We start from the raw sequence: 23,011 nt of genomic DNA on the forward strand, positions 1-23,011 counted from the left end.
CATGATACCAGAATTAATTCTTTCTGAGGAATGTACCCCTCATGAATTAATTATCTTCCACGAGGCCCCATCTTTTGAAGTTTTTACCACCTCAACACCACCATAGAGACCAAATATCCAGCACATGAACCTTTGGGTGACAGACTATAACCAAACCATAATATCTAACAATACAATTTCAAAAATACCTTTGTAAATCTATATTTTGTTATGATAATTATAGTGGGAATATTTTTATATAACATAAGATGATAAAGCAAAGTACCTGTTAACACTGTGATTCAAATTTCCCTAGAAAACTATTCATAGGGTAAGTGTCTAGTGGACATATGATATATACGTCTTTATTTTTTATTTTCCCTGCTGTGGTACAGATCAAGGATTAGTAAAGATAGGCAGAGCTGTGATTCGAACCAAGGTAGGCTGTCATCAGAGCCTATTCTAATTTTTATGCCCTCATCATAATTCCAGTGTTCCTGAATGTCTAATATTGACTCTGCCTGGTAATAGAAAAAGTCCCTTTTACTCAGACCTGCACTGGGATTGGGAGCAGCTTTTCCATAGGGAAAATGGAGAACACGGTTCAGAGTAGGAGTGGAGGGATGGGAGTGTCTTCTTATATGGAGATAGCCTCAATCTGCCAGGACTGAGCAAGTGGCACAGCCCCTCCTCCTGTGCTTATCAGGAGAGGGGAATTGCCCAGGTACTTGGAGAAATCCTGAGCACATTAAAAAAAAAATGGACTATCGATGTTTTCATTTCTCAGAGGTTAGGAAGATGAAGATCTTAGAACAGTTCCATATGATGAATACCCTCACCAGGAAACTGGGAAGCAAAGAGAAGAGGATAGTTCAGCATCGTTACGGCTTTGGCCTCCATTGTGCGCTGCCCTCTCTTCCTCCCTGCCCTCCTTCAGCACTGCCCTCCCTTCCTCCCTGCCCTCCCCTTCCTCCATGCCCTCCATTCCTCCCTGCCCTCCCATCAGTCCAGTCCTCCTTTCCTCCCTGCCCTCACTTCAGCGCTGCACACTCTCCCTGCACAGCTGCCCTCCCTTCAATGCTGTTCTCCCTTCCTCCCTGCCCTCCCTTCAGCTTTGCCATCCCTTCAGCCCTGCCTTCACTTCACCCTGGCTCTCCCTTCCTCCCTGCCCTCCCCTCCCTTCCTCCCTGCCCTCCCTACAGTCCAGCCCTTCTTTCCTCCCTGCCCTCCACTCAGCCCTGCACTCCCTTCCTCCCTACCCTCCTTTTAGCCCGGCCTTCCCTACCTCCCATCAGCCCTGCCCTCCCCTCTCCCTGCCCTCCATTCATCCCTGCCCACCCCTCAGCCCTACCCTCCCTTCCTCCCTGCCCTCCCATCAGCCCTGCCCTCCCCTCAGCTCTGACCTCCTTTCCTTTCTGCCCTCCCCTCAGCCCTGCCCTCCCTTAGGACCTTCCTTCCCTTCCTCCTTGCCCTCCCCTCCCCTCAGCCTTGCCCTCCCTTCTTCCCTGCCCTCCCTTAGGACCTTCCCTTCCTTCCTCCCTGCCCTCCCTTAGGCCCTTCCCTCCCATCCTCCCTGTCCTTTCTTCAGCCCTGTGATCCCTTCAGCTCTGCTGTACTGCCCTCCCCAGGGTCTACCCTTCCTTCCTCCCTGCCCTCCCCTCAATTCCTCCCTGCCCTCCCCTCAGCCCTGCCCTCCCTTCCTCCCTGCCCTCCTTTTAGCCCGGCCCTCCCTACCTCCCTCACCTCCCTTCAGCCCTACCCTTCCCTCAGCCCTGCCCTCCCTTCCTTCCTGTCCTCCCCTTAGCCATGCCATTCCTTCCTCCCTGCCCTCTCTTCAGCCCTGCCCTCCCTTCCTCTTTGCCCTCCCCTCAGCCATGCCCTCACTTCCTCCCTGCCTTCCATTAGCCCTGACCTCCTTTCCTCCCTGCCCTCCCCTCAGCCCTGCCCTTCCTTCCTTTCTCTGCTCCCTTTCTCCTTGCTCCCCCTTCAGTCCTGCACTTCCTTCAACCCTGGTCTTCCTTCTTCCCTTCATCCCTGATCTCCCTTCCTATTTCAGCCCTGCTTTCCCTTCCTCCCTTCAGCTCTTCCCTGCCATCTTCCCTACCCACTCTTCTTTTTTATCCTCCTTCCATCCTTAACATTTTTCTCTCTTTCCTCCTTCTGCCCTGCCCTCTCGTTCTTCCTGCCGGCCTGCCTTCCCACCCTCTTTTTTTCTTTTTATCATCTAATTTTCTGTTTGGAATCCAGCAATTAGAAAGTGACTTTTCCAGGTATTTTTTTGTACACTCATTCAGTTTCCAATAAATAAATACAAGTCTTAATATATTACCTTTGTAGAAATCAGAAAAACTGCTGTCTTCATTATTTATGGGGGAAAGTCCCTTCATGTCATGGAATACACAAAATGACTTCTTAGAAATACTGTTTTTAAATCTGGGAGCAAAGCCTCAGTGAAAGCCAGGAAAATTTCCTTTTAGTAGCATGTGATCAATGCTGGCAGTAAATATGATGCTCAATAATGGTTTATTTATAATTTAACTTATAATTTTCCTTATGTCTTGGGATTCTTTAATTATTATTTTTCCATCATGTTTTCACTTCTGAGAGCTCACTGAAAATATATATGCTTCACCACAAGTGATGAGATCTCTTAGTGCTTTACATTATTCACAGTAGTGGAACTTTAAATTACACAAAAATATTTGAAGATATGACTTTCTTCTCATATTTCTGCATGGTTGTTAAACTTAGAATGAAATTAGCAATTATAAACCATTTTTGGATCTTAGTCTTCAATTTATATGTTATTTTCTCTTATTTTTCATAAATCATTAATTCATAAATAATTTATCTGGTTTTGACCCCCCTCTAGTCAAGAGTAAGGATTTCTGTGTTAAATCATCCATACATGTCGTCAGAGAATAATGAACAAAGAACCACAGAATTCTGGACTGAGAAGAAATTTAAGCCTAAGAAACCTCCATGATGTGTTAGGCTTCTGCAGAATACAATATGAAAATCACTAGACAAGAATTTTTAAGCTAAGTTTCAAAGTACCCACCATTGTTTTCCCTGCTGTAAGTAACAAGGATATATTCAGCCATTATTCCTGCACATATTGCATAAATCCCCAGACACAATGGATTGTGAAATATCTTTGCTTAATCTTTGTTTAGCCCCTTCTTTGATGTTTGTAGCAGTGCAATTTTTATACTATACTGGAATGAATTATTTGTAAGCTGAAAACACATAGTAGCCACAATCTTAAACTGCAGGCCTCAATGCATTCTGTACATACTAATTATTTGCTTGTCAGTATATTTCTCTTCAGACGATCAGATATTTTAATCCCAAAACTCAGTGAGATCTGTTAGAACCCGATGATCTTTTCACTTTGAAGTAAAGAACTAATGAATTCTGTCAAAATTTTATTCTGCCACTGAGTCCTAGCCCCAGCCCAAATTATTAAACATCCTTAATGTAGTTAAACATCCCTGTAACTGGGAAAGTGTGTAAGTATTTTTTGTATTTTTTTATTTATATATAACAGCGGAATGCATTACAATTCTTATTACATATATGGAGCACAATTTTTCATATTTCTGGTTGTATGCATAGTATATTCACACCAATTTGTGTCTTCATACATGTACTTTGGATAATAATTATCATCACATTCAACCATCATTAATTACCCCATGCCCCCTCCCTTCCCCTCCCACCCCTCTGCCCTATCTAGAGTTCATCTATTCCTCCTATGCTCCCTCTCCCTATCACACTATGAATCAGCCTCTTAATATCAAAGAAAACATTCAGCATTTGGTTTTTTGGGATTGGCTAACTTCACTTAGCATTATCTTCTCTAACTCCATCCATTTACCTGCAAATTCCATGATTTTATTCTCTTTTATTGCTGAGTAATATTCCATTGTGTATATATTCCACATTTTTTTATCCATTCATCTATTGAAGGGCATCTTGGTTGGTTCCATAATTTAGCTATTGTGAATTGTGCTGCTATAAACATTGATGTGGTTGTGTCCCTGTAGTATGCTGTTTTAAAGTGCTTTGGGTATAGACCAAGGAGAGGGATAGCTGGATCAAATGGTAGTTCCATTCCCAATTTTCCAAGAAATCTCCATACTGCTTTCCATATTGGCTGCACCAATTTACAGTCCAACCAGCAGTGTATGAGTGTACCTTTTCCCCCACATCCTCGCCAACACTTATTGTTGTTTATATGCATAATAGATGCCATTCTGAGTGGAGTGAGATGAAATTTTAGAGTGGTTTTGATTTGCATTTCTCTAATTGCTAGTGATGATGAGCATTTTTTTCATGTGTTTGTTGATTGATTAGTACATTATCCTCTGAGAAGTGTCTCTTCAGGTACTTGGCCTATTTATTGATTATTTGTTTTTTGGTGTCTAGTATTTTGAGTTCTTTACATACCCTAGTGATTGGTGCTCTATCTGATGTATGAAGGGTAAAGATTTGCTCCCAAGATGTAGGCTCTCTATTTACCTCACAGATTGTTTCTTTTGCTGAGAAGAAACTTCTTAGTTTGAGTCCATCCCATTTATTGATTCTTGATTTTAATTCTTGTGCCATACGAGTCTTATTAAAGAAGTTGGGGCCTAATCCCACATGATGGAGCTTAAAGCCTACTTTTTCTTCTATTAGATGCAGGGTCTCTGGTTGTGTTCCTAAGTCCTTGATCCATTTAGAGTTGAGTTTTGTGCATGGTGCGTCTAAGTATTTTTAAAAGAAATTTAGTTTACACAAACTAATTAGTTGGGAGACTGATATTTCTTATATTTTTAAAACTAATTTAATGATTTTTTGGTCTGTTTACAGAATTGTATGATCAGCATCAAAATCAACTTCAGAGCATTTTACCACGGAAAGAAGGAGCTTCATCCTCATTAGCAGTTGCTTCCCATTTGTGCCTCCTCAGCTGTATGTACCCTCAAATATATTTTCTGTCTCAGGCTGGGGATGTAGCTTAGGGATGCACGAGGCCTTGCGTGTGTGTGTGTGTATGTGTGTGTGTGTATGTATATATATGTGTGTGTGTGTGTGTGTGTTTCCTAACTGCAAATTCAATGTAAATAGATTTATACAATAGTTGATCCTTTCTGACTTCTTTCACTTAGCATAATGTTGTCAGGGTTCATCTATGTTATAGCATGCATCAATATTTCAATTTTTTTTTCTCTTTTTAGTACTGTGGATTAAACCCAGGGGTGCTCTACCACTGAGTTATATCCTTGTTCCATTTTATTTTTTTTTTCCAAGGCTGAACTCGAACTTGTGATCATCTTTCCTCAGTATCCTGAGTAGGCTTTAGTTTTTATTGCCAAATATTATTATTTAGTATGGATATGTCACATTTTATTCATCCATTCATCAGTTTTTGGAAATTGGAGATTTTTTTGTCCTGCTTTTTGGCTATTATGAATAATGTACCATGAACATTCATATACAAGTCTTGGTGTGGATATGGTTTTTTTCTTGAATATATGCCTAGGAGAGGGATTGCTGAATTATATGATAAATCTATATTAAGCCTTTTGAGGAACTGCCAGAAAGTTTTCCAAAGTGGCTGCGCCATTTATATTCTCATCAGTAGTAGCATATGCTTTTTAAGATCAAAATAATTTTATACTGTTGGAATTTATTGAACTTTGAGTTTCCTTAATTAATAATACTCCTTAATATTTGAGTAATATCTAAACCAATGATTTCATATTTATTTGTAAATAATAGTGTACAATCCATAATTTTATATGATAATTGGTTTTTTTAAAAGACTGATTTTTGGGGGCTGGGGATGTGGCTCAAGCGGTAGTGCGCTTGCCTGGCATGCGTGCAGCCCGGGTTCGATCCTCAGCACCACATACAAACAAAGATATTGTGTCTGCTGAAAACTGAAAAATAAATATTGAAATTCTCTCTCTCTCTCTTTCTTAAAAAAAAAAGACTGATTTTGTTATTCATTTCTTCAAGGAGGGACATTGTTTCTTGCTTTATTACATACAACAATATTTTGTAAGTTTACGACTTGTGTATGAACATCAGAAGATACAATTATGGTGCACCTTTCACTTCTGCATTATGAGCTAATCTAATGCTCTTCTCTTGCTTCTTACTAAATAAATGGAAGTCCACATAGTAACAGAAAGCAGAAAATACATTATTAAATGTCCATCATTTATAATTTATATTTTTATAAAATATATAAAATTCTTAATATTTTCCAGATGTTTATCAGCTATATATGTAAATAAATAAATATACTCACACATGCTGAGCTTTATAGTCATCACAAGAAATTTTGGTGGATCACTGGAGTTTCCCCTATACTTTATTTTAGAATGAAATAATTTTTTTCCAGGATATGACAAAAAAATAGTAGGATCGAGTTCTATTTTGTTTCTATATTCAAACTATTCTATTTATAGCAGAATTCAAATTAAATACTGCTCATCTTTGTAATATTCAATACACAAATTATCAATACAACATTCTAATATTTCATATTTTGTTCTGAATTATGCCTTTGCGTCATTGTACTTAGTATTTAGGATATCTTGGAGAAAAAGTTAGCTACTGAATTACTGAAATAAAAATTTGAGAATGTGGCTTTGTACAACATTTCTATCCTGATGTGATTTATAATAGGATTGTGATTTCTCAGTCTGTCAGACAGCCTTAATTTTTTAAGTTTCTGAAGAAGGATATTGACTGTTAAGCCACCCAGTACACTTTCAACTTACAACATGGAGAGTTGCTATGCTAACGAAAATATAAAGACCCCCAGTTGTAATAATCACATGGGGCACTGAGATAATCCCCAATTTTCTACTTATAGGAAATGTTGCCTTTAAGTAGAAGATAGTGGTACAGCCCCTAGCTCAGTTGTTTCTTTTAAGAGTGTTAACCTTTACACTTTCTCTGCCTTAAAACTATATCTGGCCAGGCTTAGTGGTGCACTCCTGTATTCCCAGCCACTTGGGAGTCTGAGGCAGAAGATCAAAAGTTCAAAGCCCAGCTTCAGCAACTTAGGCACTAAGCAAGCTAGTGAGACCCTGTCTCACTAAATGAAATATAAAAAAGGGCTAAGGATGTGGCTCAGTGGCTAAGTGCCCCTGGATTCAACCCCTGGCACCAAAAAAAAAAAAAAAAAAAAAGAAAGAAAGAAAGAAAAAGAAACAAAGACTACAAAACTCTTTTAGATAGAGAGCATCATAAATTTTCTGCAGATTCTTAGTTATTAATCCTTAAATATTGTATATGAATGATAGATGAAACATAGTGAAGAATTATTGCACTGAAAACGGAAGATACACTTTGAAAACAAGGATGTGTTGTTCTTCCATGTTTTGTTCAATGCCCTCATCTGTGATAGTTGAACTGTTCTGAGGAAACCTTCTTCTCTCCCTTGGTGGGTTGGCTTGCAGGATGTCATTCTGTGCTCTACATTCCACAGCAAGTCAGCATGTGGCCACAGGCAGAGCTCTTACCTGAAGTCAGCTGATTTAGTCCAAAAATTATTGATGTAATGACCCTTGGCAAATAAATGACTCAACCTTATTGATCTTCAGTTTCTTCATTTATGAAATAAGAATAAATCACATGATCTTGCTTTCCTCATAGTGCAGTTTTAAGGATAATTGATAAATAACTTTGCAAACTAATTGTTCTTCATTCATTTAATGTATATTGATATTTGTAGAAATGCAAATTATTTGCCAAATATCAAATTTAGCTCTCAGTTTTTTTTGTGAAATTTCTTGCAAATAGCTAGCAATTTATTTTTCTCTTCACATGAAGGTCAGGAATTATGTTGTGTCATTGCTTAATTTACTTGAATCACACTAAAAAAATTCAGTAGTTTAGAATAGTGTTTAAATACTGATACTGACTAAAATGATGTTCAGTTAAGTTCTGTGATCTTCAGGAAGTTAAAGAAAAATAAAAGTAATCATATGTCAATCAAGTACTATTTTATCAAATAAGTATTAATAATATCAGTAGAGTGACTTCATTTAGTGTTCCCAAAGAGACCCAATAAGAAAAAATGAGGCACAAATACTCCAAGACATGCTTAATTTGCTCATTTATTCATTCCAACAATATTTTCTAAATGCCTAACAAATGCCAGGTTTGGACCTAGTGGCAGAGTATACAGGGAAGAGAGTGGTTTGATTTTTTCCTTTGATCCTGTACAACCTAAAGAGGGCACATTTAGCACTCCTGTATCCCTGAAAGCACATTCTACTTGGACAACAAGGCTTTCTATGCCAGGGATGACTCTACATTCACTGCAAGTGAAAGCAAGACACACACGTGGGCCATTTAGCAGTCCTGTTACCAATATAGCTGAGCAGTTTAACAGCCCCTTCCTCAGCCTCTGCTCAAGTCCTCTTTTAGTTCTGCAGACAAAGATCACAATATTGATCCATACTTATCTGGATGGTAAGCACAGTAGAGAAGCAGATTCCCCTGCCAGAGTGAGCATATCTGCCTCTGGCACTCTCTCTTCTGATCCTCTCCTAACAATTAAAGAACTATATAAAGCCATGTGGTTTTAAAAGAATCCACAAATGTGAAAATACAGGTTTAGCTCCAAGTTTCTGTCTATCCTCTTCTCTAGTAATATCACCTACCCTCCGTCTCTGCCACTGACTCTAAAAATTTACGTTGTGCTACCTTCTGTTCTCAACTTCAGACAATGATTTATGACCATTTCTCTTTCCCTTTGCCTCTAAAGGCCTTACCCCTAGATAGTTTGATTGAGGGAAAACTGTAGACCTCTCTGATTATTACAATGATTGTAGTTCTAAGAAACCTTGAATTTTTAAGCGTGTGCATTAAAACACATATTTTGATAAAAATAGAGTTGGAAGCTATAAAGTTTTAGTCATATAGAAAAGCAATTGTTCCTGTAGTTTTAAAAATAAAGAGTATGGATATAAAATAGATATAAGGCCAAGCAGATCTAGCTTTGATTTCATAGAGATTTAACTATTATTGCCCCCTCTCTCCACCAGAACTCTCAATAATACTGGAATTCTCTTTTTGTTTTGGTTCTGGATATTCAACCCAGGACTTTGGGCATGCTAGGCAAGCAAGCACTGTACTCTGAATTACATCTCTAGCTCAACTCAAGAATTTTCATATATAATCTACTATGTTTATGAATCATCCACATAGGAGGCACTAAACAGCTATGTTGCCTAAGAAAATAGCTTTTATTTTAATGCCTGCTGATAGCCTCCACTCATTGTTTTCCTGTTACTTTAGCATTTATAATTAGTTGCAGTTTATGAAGTGTGATTAAATAAAAATGCATTGCCAGCTTAAACAACGATGGCATATCTATCTAACTTGTTATCTAAAATTTTCCACTCTAACAGAACTAACTACATTAAAAAATTGATCAGGTGATCCTAATAGCAACTAGTTATGAAAACTACTGTGTTAGTGTTAGGGTTTGAATCTAGAATGTCTCCCCAAAGCTCATGTGTTGAAAGCATGGTCCACAATGCAGCAAGATTCAGAGGTGTGGGTTTTAGGCAATGACTAGATCATGAGGGCTCTGGCCTTGTCAGTGGATTCATCAACTGATAACTGGAACATGGAATCTAGTTGGGGCAAGTACACAACTGGGGGCATGCCCTGGAAGGGTTTATTTTGTCCTTGGCTCCTTCCTCTCCCTTTCTGAGCAGCTTTCCTCTGCCTTACCATTCCACCATCATTTTTACCTCTGTCTTAGAGCAATAGAGTCAGTCAATTGACCATGGACTAAGACCTCTGAAGCCATGAGCCTAAATAAACTTTTTTTCCTCTGGTCAAGTTTTTCTTGTCAGGTATTTTAATCAAAGTGATGAAAAGCTGCCTAACACAGTTAGGTTGGTGCGTGAATGTACCACTGTATCATAGCTAAGTCAAACGTACATGCTAGTCCCGAGTCAAATCTTTTCTGCCACACAGAGTCTGCCTTTTGTGATTTTTATTTTTGTTAATGGTTCCAACTAAACACTTGAGAAATTTATGCCTCCTCTCTTGCCTCATATGTCTAATAAATTTCTAGAACCTGTCAATGTTTCCCACAAATCATTAAATTCATTGTTTCTCTTCAATGTATTTCCTCTAGATTTTGTCATTTAGGGATTCTATTACCTCTAACCAGAAGACTTACTAACTCTCCTCACTAGTCCTCCTCCCTATATTCCTATCCCCTCCCCGCTTTATTCCCAGAACAGTCTTCCTAAAGAACAGATCTAGACTTGGCAGTCTTCAAAGGAAAAAAAAAAAAAAAGGACTATTCATTCTGTTACTGGTATGAACCGCCCCCACCGCCACCGCGCCCCCATCCAGCTCCTTTATGAGATATGTTTTAGGAACTCTTATTTTTCAAAATAAAGTACCTCAGGGTCACATGACTAGGTTAACAGGAAGGCCAGTGTTTTTCTCTTTGAGGTCTCTCATCTCTCACCAAGTGAGCCCACAACAATAAGAACTTAATTTAAGAAGCTGCTCCCAAATGCTCTGTAATGATATAAGTACACAATAATATGACTAGTTTCCCAGCAGCCCCTATTTATCACCCATTATTGTTTTAGTCTGGGCCATAGCCCTGCTGCTCCAAATAGGCCTCACTGTTATAATGCACTATTGATAAAGATCTTCTGTAGTATTGTGACACAAAAGAAGAGTGAGGAAAGAGAGAGAAATCTACTATGCTAGAAAGACAGAATGAGGAAGGACTTTTGGATTCATCTATGGAGGGTACTAACCAGAACTAGGTTTTCCGCTCATCTCTGTCCAAACTTCAACATTAAGTCAATGTCACCAGACCAGACATCTGTAACTCTTACAGAATTTCCCATTTGGGCACTTTCCTGTAGTTGACCTTCCTAGGGACCATCACAGCCTAAAAGAAAAGATCTATTAAAAAAAATTCCTTCTCTACCCAAGAGATTCTTGTAGCTCTAGACCAAGTTTTTCCGTCCAATGGAGATCACAAACTTTAATGGGGGAATTAGATATGACAACAAAGAATTTCAGAAAGACCAGTTCTTATAGAAGTGATTACACAAAATAGAAGTTGTACAAGGAAGGAGTAATTTATTCTGGCTGGAAAATTTAAAGATGTCTTACTCACCAGGCATCTATAAGGTTTTGGAACCTTATAATTAATGAAAAACAGATCTCCAAGTGGTTACGTTTCAGTACAGGACTGCAGACAGGGTGGATACGAAACATTAAGGACATTATATGAAAAAGTATAGAGATGTGAGTTAGTATGGTAAGCTATGGAATGCTTGCAGAAGAAGTTGTTCCATGTGGATGCAGTACAAGAATATAGAGGAGTGGGAAAGAAGAAATGGTGGAAATTAGATTAGAAAGAGAGTCAAGAAACAATAATCAAAGGTCTCCAGGGAGACATGGAGATATTTTAGAAGTATGCAAGTCCATGGTATAAGCATGGTACATCTTGGTGAAACTCTAATATCACTTTATGATGGAAAGAGGAGAAGTAATGGTGATTAGTTTTTTAATTAAAAAAAACACCAAAAGTTAATCTGTTATTACTTTATTGAGAATTAGTCATTTCATCAATATTTTATTGAATAGTTTTCTTTCCATAAGGAGAAATCATCAGTGATGATATGGTAAGTAATTCATGGCAAGTGATTACTACATCCACAGGTTAGTTCCGCCCCAATACACTATTTCTTTGCAACATCTCAACTTTTTAAAAACCCTTAAGCATAAAACAGAAGAGCATTCACATTCTAAGTTTGCACCTTGATGAACCATAACAAAATGAGCGCATCAATGTAAGCACCACCCAGATCAAGAAATAGAATATTACCACCTACTTTTAAGGAGTTTTTGCTCTGTGGCAGGTGTTCTGATGAGTGTTTTATGTGGATTTTGTGGTACGAGGTGTAAAACTAAAGAGATTTCAATAGAAGCCCAAGTTTCTTACCAAGATATTCAAGACACTTAACCCTCAAGGTCTATTTCCCCCACTTTATTTGTTACATAAGCTTATGTTTTGGGTAATTGACAAATAGGCATTTCCTTGGAAAACACCCTGGCTCTGTCCTGTGCCTTTCCTTACACTGTTTCTTTCTTTCTGGAATGTAGCTCCTTCTCCTGGAAATTTTCTTTGCTTTACCTTCCTCCAGAATGCACAAGCTCAAAAACTTTTTATAGGGTCCAGCTTCACTACTCTCTTTTCCATGATACGTAGTAAATCTTCCTGATTGAAAATAAACTCATCTCTTTAGTCATATCCATTTTATGTGTACTCCTGCTATAGCCTTTGTATTTTTATACATTGGTTAATTGTTGTCTTAATTTTACTAGTTTGTTGAAAACAGGTTTATTTATGAATCATTTTATATCCACTTATCATTAAAATGTTACCTTAAAATTATGATATTTTGTCTCTGTGTGTCATTTTATCAACCAGCACTTATATTTTAGCTGTGAAAAACAATAGGCTTTTCCCATGGCAAGTAACTTGAACACTGAGGTAAAATAGCTGCTATACAAATGGTGAGGACTGAGGTTTTCAGATGTGACAACACATTTCCTCAACACATTATGTCCCATCATCCTATATATAAATGTTCTATAAAGTTTTATAGGTTTTTATATGTGTCCTTTATGTAGGACAGTGAAACATAATGGGTTAATGCAAATAGAAACATAAATAACAAGTAGAAATTTAAAATGAATAAGGTATAGAAGATTCTTTGTATTAATGGTTTATTGGCTTACACTTAACAACTTTTGTACCATAATGGAAAGCTCATTTACACTTTATAATGTTTTCCATAGACAACCAAAATATTATATGGAGTGATATTGAAATTCATTTGACAAAAATATTTTGTTACTTTTTTCCTTAGTGAATATTTCCTGAACAGCCATCAAGAACAAAGTTTCTTATAAAGCATGCTGCTTCTCATCAGTACCTCATGACTCATAGAATGGAAGCAAAGATTCTACCTGACTTACATTGGCTTATTATTTTGTCTTTTTTTATTGTCAACAGCCTCACCACGTCAACTCCTCTACTGACATTAAATACACAGTCTCTCTCTTTCTCTCTCTCATACACACACACACACACACACACACACACGTGGATATTCTGTTTTCCTAGCAAGAGGCAGGTCAGAGGCCAGGAAATAAGGACATAGAAATTACACCTTGTGTATGATATGGAATAATGTTTTTCTATCACTGAATCTTTTGGCAATTTGATTCGTTGTCAGGTGTGTAGAAGCATATAAAGGCTCTCCTGGAAGATGGGACAGACTGTTCTGTGACTTGGAGCTAAATAGAGATAACCTTGAAATTGCTCATTAAAGTAGTATATAGAGAGGGTTTGAGCTTGTGGATCCTGAGAATTTTTATCTAGAACCATCCTAAGTGAATTTTGGCTTATACTTCCCTTCTAGTATCCTCTTTCTAGAGTCTTGTCAAACTTTCACCCTGACTTTATACTGTGCTGGTTCATAGTAAGGTGATTCTCTAGAGTATAGTGGATAAAGAGAAAAGAATCTAGAGCTAGACAGAAGGACAAATTCCTGTTTCAGTACTTATTAGCTGAAAAATCATTCAGGAAGAAAATTAACTAGTTAAAGAGAGAAATCATGAGGACCAAATGTATAGTAGAAATTGTAATGAAAAGAAAGAAATGGACTTAAGGGAGATTGGTGGGTAATTTTAAGTGGGATTTAGGAGAAATTTCTAAATGGCTCTGAGATTCCTTTTTGGGATTACTGAACAAATTACCATCAACCAAACCAGAGATGAAAAGGGGGATTAACAGGATAATTATGAAATTATACAATGGACTGAATGTTGCAGTGTCTATGTTGAAAGTCTGATTCCAGAGGTGATAGTAGAAGGCACTTGAGCCTTGATTAGGTCATGGGGTGGAGCCCTCCTGATTGGACTAGTGCCCTTATAAAAGAAGCCCTCAAGAGACCTCTTATCCCTCTATTATGTAAGGACACAGCAAGCAAGTGTTAAATAGAGATAGCCTTGAAATTGCTCATTAAAGAAGTATACAGAGAGAGTTTGAGCTTGTGGATCCTGAGAATTTTTATCTAGAACCATCCTAAGTGAATTTTGGCTTCTACTTCCCTTCTAGTATCCTCTTTCTAGAGTCTTGTCAAACTTTCACCCTGAGTTTATACTGTGGTCTTATAAGACATGAAATCTGCCCATGCTTGATTTTGGACTTCCAAGTCTCCAAAACTGTGAGATAAAAATTTATTGTTTGTAAGCTACCCAATTTTATCATATTTTGTTACAGCAACCAGACTAATACAGATGTCAGTCACATATTTTATGTGTTGGGTATTTGGCAAAAGGGTTAAAGAGGCAGTTGGAAATAGAGCCTAGCTCAGTAAAACTTTTTGAATGATATTGACACTTTTTCAGAAACAAAATGCATGCATTTTTCTTTCATCATTTGAGACTCAGAAAAACATTCCTTTTCTAGCATATCCTTTCTTCCCATGGGAAAATTAGAATCCCCTCTTTTGCTTGAATATCTCATAACTTTGTGCCTCAAGCTTTGCCTACTCTTGCTTCTACCTTTAATTCTGTACCCCACCCTTGTCTGGTGATGAGTTCTCATAATATCCAGCTTAAATATGACATTTCTCTGTTAAGCCATCCTATTTCTGTCAGGTAAAGTTTCTAAAAAATAGGACTTGATAATAACTCTTGTAGAATATCATGGTAATTATGTACTTGTGTGTCTACATGTCTAGCAGCTCCACTGGACTAGTGCCTTCAACCATAACTATGCCTTCTAATTACCTGGTCCTTCCAACTTGAGAAATTCTAATAAATATGCACTGAAATAAGTGTGTTATACTCAAAAAGGAATAAAAACTCACTATGGAATGACAAAGTTTAGAAAAGACATGTTAGTTCTACTGTGTACTTTTGGTAATATATCACAGAATATCAGTTTGTGGAAGAGAGGATGAATACTACAAGCATGTTTTGATCTGGGTTCTGTATTTAATTAAAAAATGGAAACAATGTAAATTATTTAGTCTTCAAAGGAGAAAACTTAGATTAGTATTTGCTCAAAAGTGTAATAGGTATTTGAAATGCAGATCACTGTCTCCCCTCCTGAAGATTCTGATTTGGGAGGTCTGAAATGGAGTCCAGGAACCTATATATTTACAAGCATATCATGTGATTCTGATTATTAGCCAAGTTTGGAAAATGTAGCTAGGGGCAGAAATTCACAGTGTCCAGTGTTTTAAGTAATTTTTTCATGGTGTCACAGGCTAAAAGAAACACCCCAAAGTTCCATTTATTAAATAGATGGATGCTAATTTAATAGTTGTAGTTGTTAACATGGTCCAACAGATGTCACTGTGTTTCCCTCAAAAAGTTAAACTATCCCACAGAACCACCTAGAAAGTCCCTGAGGCACCCAGGGGCACAGTAGCAGCTTGTAAGCTACAGCCTAAAGGGAATATTTTTTCTGGCATAGCATCTAAATAAAATATCTGAATGAACCTTCTGTAGGAAGACTGCAACAAAGTAGATGGTATATTCCACAAATCTCATCACTTTTTACATCAGTTGTTGCTGTCTTCATGTGGTTATTATTGCTTATAGAACAGGTGTACCAATTTTTTTATAGTGAGACAGAAAGCAAATATTTTAAGCTTTGTGGGGACACTGATAGTGTCTATTGCATATTCTAGTCTTTCTTTTCTCTTGCAGCCCTTGAACCATGTAAAAACTATCCTTATCTTTCTGAATTTAACCTATAGGCTGTAGTTTGCCAATCATGGTTCTGGTTAAAAGCCTAAAGTACATTAAAATGCAATTCTTCTTCAAGGTGGGAGGTTCTGTGTTTTCATATCTTATCCTTTTTTGCTCCAGGAAAGACTGTAGAAACACACTTTTAAAAGGAATACTAAAAGGGCCTAATTGATTTCAAAGCTATTGTAAACAGGTGTGTTGTGGAATTTTCTTGCTGTATATTCTTAATTTAAGGAGAATTTTCAAATAATTCCAGTTTAATCAAGTATCACTGTTCAATTCCCAAGAAAAAGAAGCTAGTTATTGCACTAAGCCTTTTATCACCTCCTTGCTAATTACTGTAAATGTCTAATGAGATTCTATAATTATAACTAATAAGACAATCCTTAGCTTATACTGGATTCAATAAATACCTCGACAGAATGTGCCATTTGAGATTTCTAGTTATTTCCAAAATTGTGTTGCTGTCTGCAAACTGTACATTGTGCTTAGTCCTTAGGTTTTATTTCCGCTATTAAAAAGAAATCCAGTACTCAAGACATAAAGGAGATAAATATTACTGGCAATAATGACCTTGAGAAAGCCAGGAAATTTTTTAGGGAAATTCAAATCTGTATTTTTAAAATTACATTTTTTAATAAGTACACCATATAGATTCATTTAAATTACAGTCTCCTGTGACTTCCACCAAAAAATTTTGTTCATAGAAGCTTTCCCAGGACTTTGAGTTTAGTACTCCTCTTTGTTGTCACGAGCATTCTGAAATTACTACTGGTCACATTTCTTAAATTTATTCATGAGACAATTTAGTTCGTTCTTTTTCTCCCATAAAGACTCCAATATTCCACAAGAGCAAAGACAGTGTCTATTTTGCAATCTATTCTATCCTCAAGTACACAGTATAGTGCCTACTGTCTAGTTCAATAAATATTTGCAAATTTATGGATCAAGGACACAATTACATTCAGTCAGAACTGTCCAATGGAAAATCATTACGCATTCAATGACTAGTAGACAAGTTATCAGTAGTTCCAGCACCACCGCTAATTTTTCTTGGGTCATTAGAAACATCCATGTTATATTCCAGAGTGCATTCCTCAACGCAAAACGGGATTTTTACCTGTCTCTAACCCACAGGGATACAGCCAAGAACTACGCAGGAGGGAATGCTTATTTGCTTTAGAAAAGGAAAGTGCGCCAGGCAGACCAGGTCGCGGAGGGCAGCCACTGGGGTACCGCCTCACCGCCCGTTACATAAAGTGCCTGCCGGTCTGGTGTCCTCTGGAATCTCTGACGCTGCGTCACACGGCCGCCGCCCTAGGGTGACACAAGGAGACAAGGTACAGGGCGGGGCCTGTCTGAAGCTGGCTGCAGGCGACAGCAATGTCTGGGTGAGCGAGGGCTCTGGCTAGCCGAGTCAGGAAGCCCCACCCGACCCTGCGGGCAGCCAGCTACTGGCGGGTTCGAAAAGTGACCCTGTTTCGGTGTTGCTAGGAGACCCGGCTCCAGCGCGCCCCCCAACGGCCAGCGCCTGGGCGTCGCGCGGGAAGGGGGCGGGGCCGCGGCCGGCGCGGGGAGTAGCCGGCAGAGCACCGTTGGGGCGGCCTTTCGCGCGGCGCCCACCGGCGCCTCTGGAAGCGGCCTGTGGTCCCCTGCCACCGTCCAGGCTTTGCTGACACCCTGGGACAGGTGTCAGCTTACTTCCCAAACGGCTGAGACACAGAGTTAGGACGAGGGAAGGACGGTTAGTCAGGTGAGCTGTAGCCGGGTGGCCACGCCCTAGCGGGGGAAGAGCTGGCCCGTTGCCGAGGAGTGAGGTGAAGGGATGTCGCTGCAGGGAGGGAGGGCCTGCCCTTGCGGGAGCCGCAGGTCATATCGTTTGTGCCACAGGGGTTGGCGCGACCATAACGAGCACCCTCCGCCAGCCGAGAAAGAGTTAAGGCGCCGGCCGTGACTGCGGGCCCCGGATGTGAGGACCGTGGCGCAACGTCTGTGGGCCGCGCTGCAGGTGCGCCGGGGCGGGCGGAGCCAGAGGGCTGACGGCGACCTGACAGTCTGAGGCATCCCCTCCCCTGCAGGGGCCGCTTGGCTTTCTCCTAGAGCGCCTTGTTTTCTAACTTAGGGTCAACAGGTGGTGCGGGTGGACCAGGAGAGAGCCCTGCTCTGCCTCACTGGGAGCGACGGTTTCCCTAACCAATTAGGGTTCGGGGGCGGGAGTGGCAGGGCTGCCCTGATACGGGTGACCAATGGGATTTGGGATCATGGGTGGGCCGTGAGGAGTGGGCGTGGTCCTTGTCTGAGTCCAAGGTTTCTAGTGCAGCAACTGCTAGAGCTGCGTGGAGATCTAAGCTGGACGGACGTGGGGTGCGTTCCCCCCCGCATAGAAACGCCTGCCAATGGTTTCTCGTTTGGACCCAGACTCCGATTCCGGAGGTAAGAGGGGTTTTTATTTTTTTTGGGGGGGGAGGTTGAGCTTGTAACAGTGATCTTGAGTATCCTGTGAATCATGTGAGATTAGATCCCTAAATTACCTTTTATGAGTTTTCTGACACCAAAAAGGGCACTTTTATGGTTACGGCGAGTTAGACTAGATAGTGGTAACTGAGTTGTCTTCCAGAATGAAGTCTAAGATTTGGGGAGCACGGGGCTGGGGGGAGTAAAGGAAAGTACATGTTACCACAGAATTAAGTGAAACACAGAATTCCAATCTCAATTATTCCATGATTTGCGTTGGATTGTGAACGTTTCATATGACATCTGATTTGCTTACTAAAACAAGTTTTATTAAGTTCCTCGTGTCGCTTATTTTACCTAAAATAGAGAAAACCCGTTTTAATGTATTATTTCACAGGAATAATTTTTTCATTTCCTCCCCAGCAGTCTTGTAGCTGCATCACCAAAGAGATTCCAAAGCAGAAAGAAGAAATTACAATTTGGGACACTTATTTGCAACTGGAAATGGGGAATGGACTGTCAGATCAGACTTCTATCCTGTCCAGCCTCCCTTCATTTCAGTCCTTCCACATTGTTATACTGGGTTTGGACTGTGCTGGAAAGACAACTGTTTTATACAGGCTGCAGTTCAATGAATTTGTAAATACTGTACCTACCAAAGGATTTAACACTGAGAAAATTAAGGTAACCTTGGGAAATTCTAAAACAGTCACTTTTCACTTTTGGGATGTAGGTGGTCAGGAGAAATTAAGGCCACTGTGGAAGTCATATACCAGATGCACAGATGGCATTGTGTTTGTTGTGGACTCTGTTGATGTTGAAAGAATGGAAGAAGCCAAAACAGAACTTCATAAAATAACTAGGATATCAGAAAATCAAGGAGTCCCTGTACTTATAGTTGCTAACAAACAAGACCTGAGGAACTCACTGTCTCTCACAGAAATTGAAAAATTGTTAGCAATGGGTGAACTGAGCTCATCAACACCTTGGCATTTGCAGCCTACCTGTGCAATCATAGGAGATGGACTAAAGGAAGGACTTGAGAAACTACACGATATGATAATTAAAAGAAGAAAAATGTTGCGGCAACAGAAAAAGAAAAGATGAATAACAATACCTTTTATATCTGTGTGGAATAGGTTTTCTCTGGTCTGATTTTGACAAATGGAAGAGTGTCTACAGCCTGGTTTGCGTGTCTGCCTTCCTGGATGCTATTAAAGCTTTGTTTTGTTGAACAATCAGATGCCCAATTTATTTGCCTTTTGGAAGATGAGTAAATGCAGTGCTTCTTAAAGTGGTTTCCTCTCCCTACACCATAAATCTATCGGTACTACCATTTTGGGAAGCCAAGCAAGGATAGTAAATTGACCAGAAAATAGTTGTGGAAGTTTGACCTGAAGTTAGTAAAATAAAACTCTGAAGAGTGTCTACCTAGTGTTTTGTGCTTATATCTTTTGGGGGGAAGCCTTTGCAAAGAAATTGCATACAAGGCTTTGTATGTTAAGATAAAATGCTAGTGAATGGATACTTAAAGTAGATTAATATATACACATATTTATGCAGTTATATGATCACACTGGGACAGGGAGGAAGTGTTTGCTTTTTTAAACTTTGGCTAAATGATTTTTTTATGTTTCTGGAATCAAATAATTTAATGCTGTCTCTTAATTCTAGACAATGTTTAAGTTGGTCTGACTTCAATAAAAAATAAGGTGTTTGAGGTATACTCAAGTGCATGGATTAGTTTTCTTGATGAAGCATGTTTTGGTGTGTAGTCTTTCTTAGAAATAACTATGCATCTTTCTACACAGGTTTAAAACAACTTTTTTGGGATTTGGGGCTATTATAGAAGTAGGTTGTTGTCAGAAGCACTTTCACTTAAAGAACCTAGACTAATTTACTTGACTTTAATAGTAAAGTAAATATGGGAATGTGGACTAATCCTAAATGCATATGCTTGGATATATGGATTTATGAAGAAAGCAATTAGTGAATGTAGATAATACATGGTCTCTAAAATACTCTGGTTAAAAGATATTTGTTCTATTAATATTTGCTGGCTGAAAACAGATGTGGTTTTTCACATATTTTTGTACTGTCTTGGGAGGGGCAAAATCTTTATAAACAACACCTGATGTGTAATGGAATGAATATGTAAAATATCAATATATGTTCTGAGCTTTAATTTCTTTCTTTCTTTTTTCTTTTTTTTTTTTTTTTTTGCTTACCACTGACCAGTGTTACCTGAGATATACAGTCCTGATGATAGTAAGGAATGGCAAAGTACTGCAGATAAGAATTATGATTATAGAAAATGAGAGGAAAGTAGCAAAGTGTTTTATGAAAATTCAATGATGCTGTTTCTGTTTAAAAAAAAAAAAAAACCCACCAAACTCTTATATATAAGGAGGAAAGACCTTTGTCTAATTCTTATCTTCAGGAAAGACTTAGTTCAAGTAATCATATATTGGCAAATGAGCATATTTCCTATGTGTAATGCCAACAGCTGTTTGTTCTGAAATCACCAAAAGAAATGCACTTTGATAGCAGCATTTGTTTTAGTTTTTTTTTTTTTTTCAGCATAATTGAATTTTTGAAACCTTAATTTTTGTTCTACACAAAATGAAGTAGCCTCCTGTGGAGCTTTCATGTTAAATGTACCTGCACTCTAGTGATGATCACTTAGAATGTTTATATTTATAGAAATGTGGATAATAACTACCAATAAACTACTTGAGGCATTAGGAGAACAGTGTTCGACTTTGAGTTTATATGTATTATCACTTCTGCTGAAGCTTATAATTAGATGGGTAAAAACAACTTGGAGCATCTGGGCTGATTAGTTTTATAATAGTTTGATTTGGGTCTTCTCAGGTGAGACAGTCATGGAAAGATACTTTCTGGGAGGAGCCTTTTGTTTGTTTTTTACCCTTCACTGATACTCCGATTATTACTAGTAGATCCAAGATGTGATAATAAAGCTTGGCTCCTGAAACCCCCAAATCTGAATCAATTTAGGATTTCTGTCTCTACTTTCTACTTACTCTATAAAATAGTGCTCTGTTAATTATCTCTTGAAAGGTTAATTTGTTGACCCTAAGAATTTTTATTTTATATTACAAATTGTGTACTCTAGCCTAATAATTTGATCAGCAAATTCTTGTTATGCAAGTTTTCATATTTAGTGAACAGCAGCAAGAAAATGTCATGAACACTGTATCACCTTTTATTTATTAAAAGACAATTTTTACAAAACTCATAATTTATATTTTCAAGTTTGGAAGATTCAATTTCCCTATCACCTATTCTAGCAATTAATAGCATAGTCTAATAAGGAGTCTCAAATTCTGAAGAGTTAAGGCAGTGCTTTTATATCTAGTGTTTTGCTTTTTTTGGCATACCTTTTGTAAAAAAGAGAACAAGTGTGTGTGTGTGTGTATTTTTTCTACCCCCACTGTTGGGGATTGAACCCAGAGTTGGCAAGCACTTGGCAAGCACTCTACCACGGAGTTACACCTCTAATATCTAAAGTATATTTGTAAGCTGTTTCTTTATATTTGAAATTACTTAATATATAATACTAGTCAAGGATTGGACAACTCTAAATTCAAATTTTTGCAAAAGAACTAAGTAAAAATCTTTTGATACATATAGGGATTTAAATTTACAGAATTCTTCTAAGATATATTACAAATTGTGTACTCTAGTCAGCAGAGATTATACTAATAATCCTAGTAAAATGAACTAGATACTTACTGGAGGCCAAAAGTTATAGTTATTGCTATAAATATATGTATATATGGAGAGGACTATTAGTCTACATATGACTAGTGGCTTCTCAACAGAGAGAAAGGAATAGACTTAGAATTTTTTGTTTGTTTGTACAAGTTGTTTAACTCTGCTCTTTGTTAATTATTCATAATGACCTTGAAGGAAATCTGTGGTGTAGAGTTTCAAGTTTCTATTCAGTAATTAGATGATTAATATAAATACAGTGATTTCATTAGCAATGACAGATGCAAAAGTTTCTTCAAACTGTAGATGATGTAAAGCTCAGCATTTAGCTAATATAACTTAAGAGTTCTGAGTATTGTTTGAGGTTTCAATTTTAGCTTTCAGGTTTAAATTTAGCAGAATATTATGTAAATGGATAGCAATGATGTGGAACACTGGAATGTTTAGATGAAGTCTTCCTATGAACCAGTATAGGATGCCAAAGTAATAATCATAAAGTTAATATTAAAATATTTGAAGATCAGAGATAATATTCTCAGCAAATAACAGCCAGAGTATGAATCTAATTCTGTACTTGCAAGTTAAAAATACAGAAATACCTAAAAGGAGACTAGGAGATAATAAGTGGAATCAGATCAGTGTTCAATCCTGGCTCTCCCATTCTGTGTGATCTTTAAGCAAGTTCCTTGAAATTTGTGACGTGAATGTAATCCCAGCTACTTAGGAGGCTGAGGCAGGAGGATCACAAGTTAGAGGTAAGCCTTGGCATAGCAAGACCTTGTCTCAAAATACGAAATACAAAGGGCTGGTGAGGTAGCTCAATGGTATATTGGTTTGATCCCCAGTACTGCAAAGAAAAAATAAGGGTGAGAGAACTGAATGAAATAATGTTTATAAAGTATTTAGCACAGTGCTAAGCACTTCATGAAAAATAAATAGAACCTATTATTAACCAATACGAATCAATATGAATTAAGAGGTCTTGTGGTGTAACTGATCATTGTCATAC

General features: G+C 38.2%; 1 protein-coding gene across 10 annotated transcripts; it reads left to right on the plus strand.

The window, feature by feature from the left end:
- The first annotated feature begins 17,371 nt into the window (after positions 1-17,371).
- Positions 17,372-19,993, plus strand: Arl4a (ADP ribosylation factor like GTPase 4A). 10 transcript variants are annotated; one of them, XM_046435392.2, is made up of 4 exons: positions 17,372-17,566; positions 17,704-17,821; positions 18,129-18,246; positions 18,691-19,993. In XM_046435392.2, the coding sequence occupies exon 4, from the start codon at positions 18,772-18,774 to the stop codon at positions 19,372-19,374; it is 603 nt and encodes a 200-aa protein (XP_046291348.1). In that variant the 5' UTR covers positions 17,372-17,566; positions 17,704-17,821; positions 18,129-18,246; positions 18,691-18,771; the 3' UTR covers positions 19,375-19,993. The 10 variants fall into 10 exon arrangements, with proteins under 10 accessions (XP_046291348.1, XP_046291347.1, XP_058432060.1 ...); XM_046435391.2 differs by having other exon boundaries at positions 18,134-18,246; XM_058576077.1 differs by having other exon boundaries at positions 18,134-18,246; positions 18,694-19,993.
- The last annotated feature ends 3,018 nt before the right edge of the window (positions 19,994-23,011 follow it).

Source organism: Marmota monax, unplaced genomic scaffold (genome assembly GCF_021218885.2).
Source record: "Marmota monax isolate L192 unplaced genomic scaffold, Marmota_monax_Labrador192_F-V1.1 WCK01_AAM20220418_F8-fsc00139, whole genome shotgun sequence".
Taxonomy (NCBI): domain Eukaryota; kingdom Metazoa; phylum Chordata; class Mammalia; order Rodentia; family Sciuridae; genus Marmota; species Marmota monax.

Excerpts from the sequence above, each read along its gene's own strand:
- Arl4a (XM_058576074.1), top strand. The coding sequence starts at position 18,772 with ATGGGGAATGGACTGTCAGATCAGACTTCTATCCTGTCCAGCCTCCCT.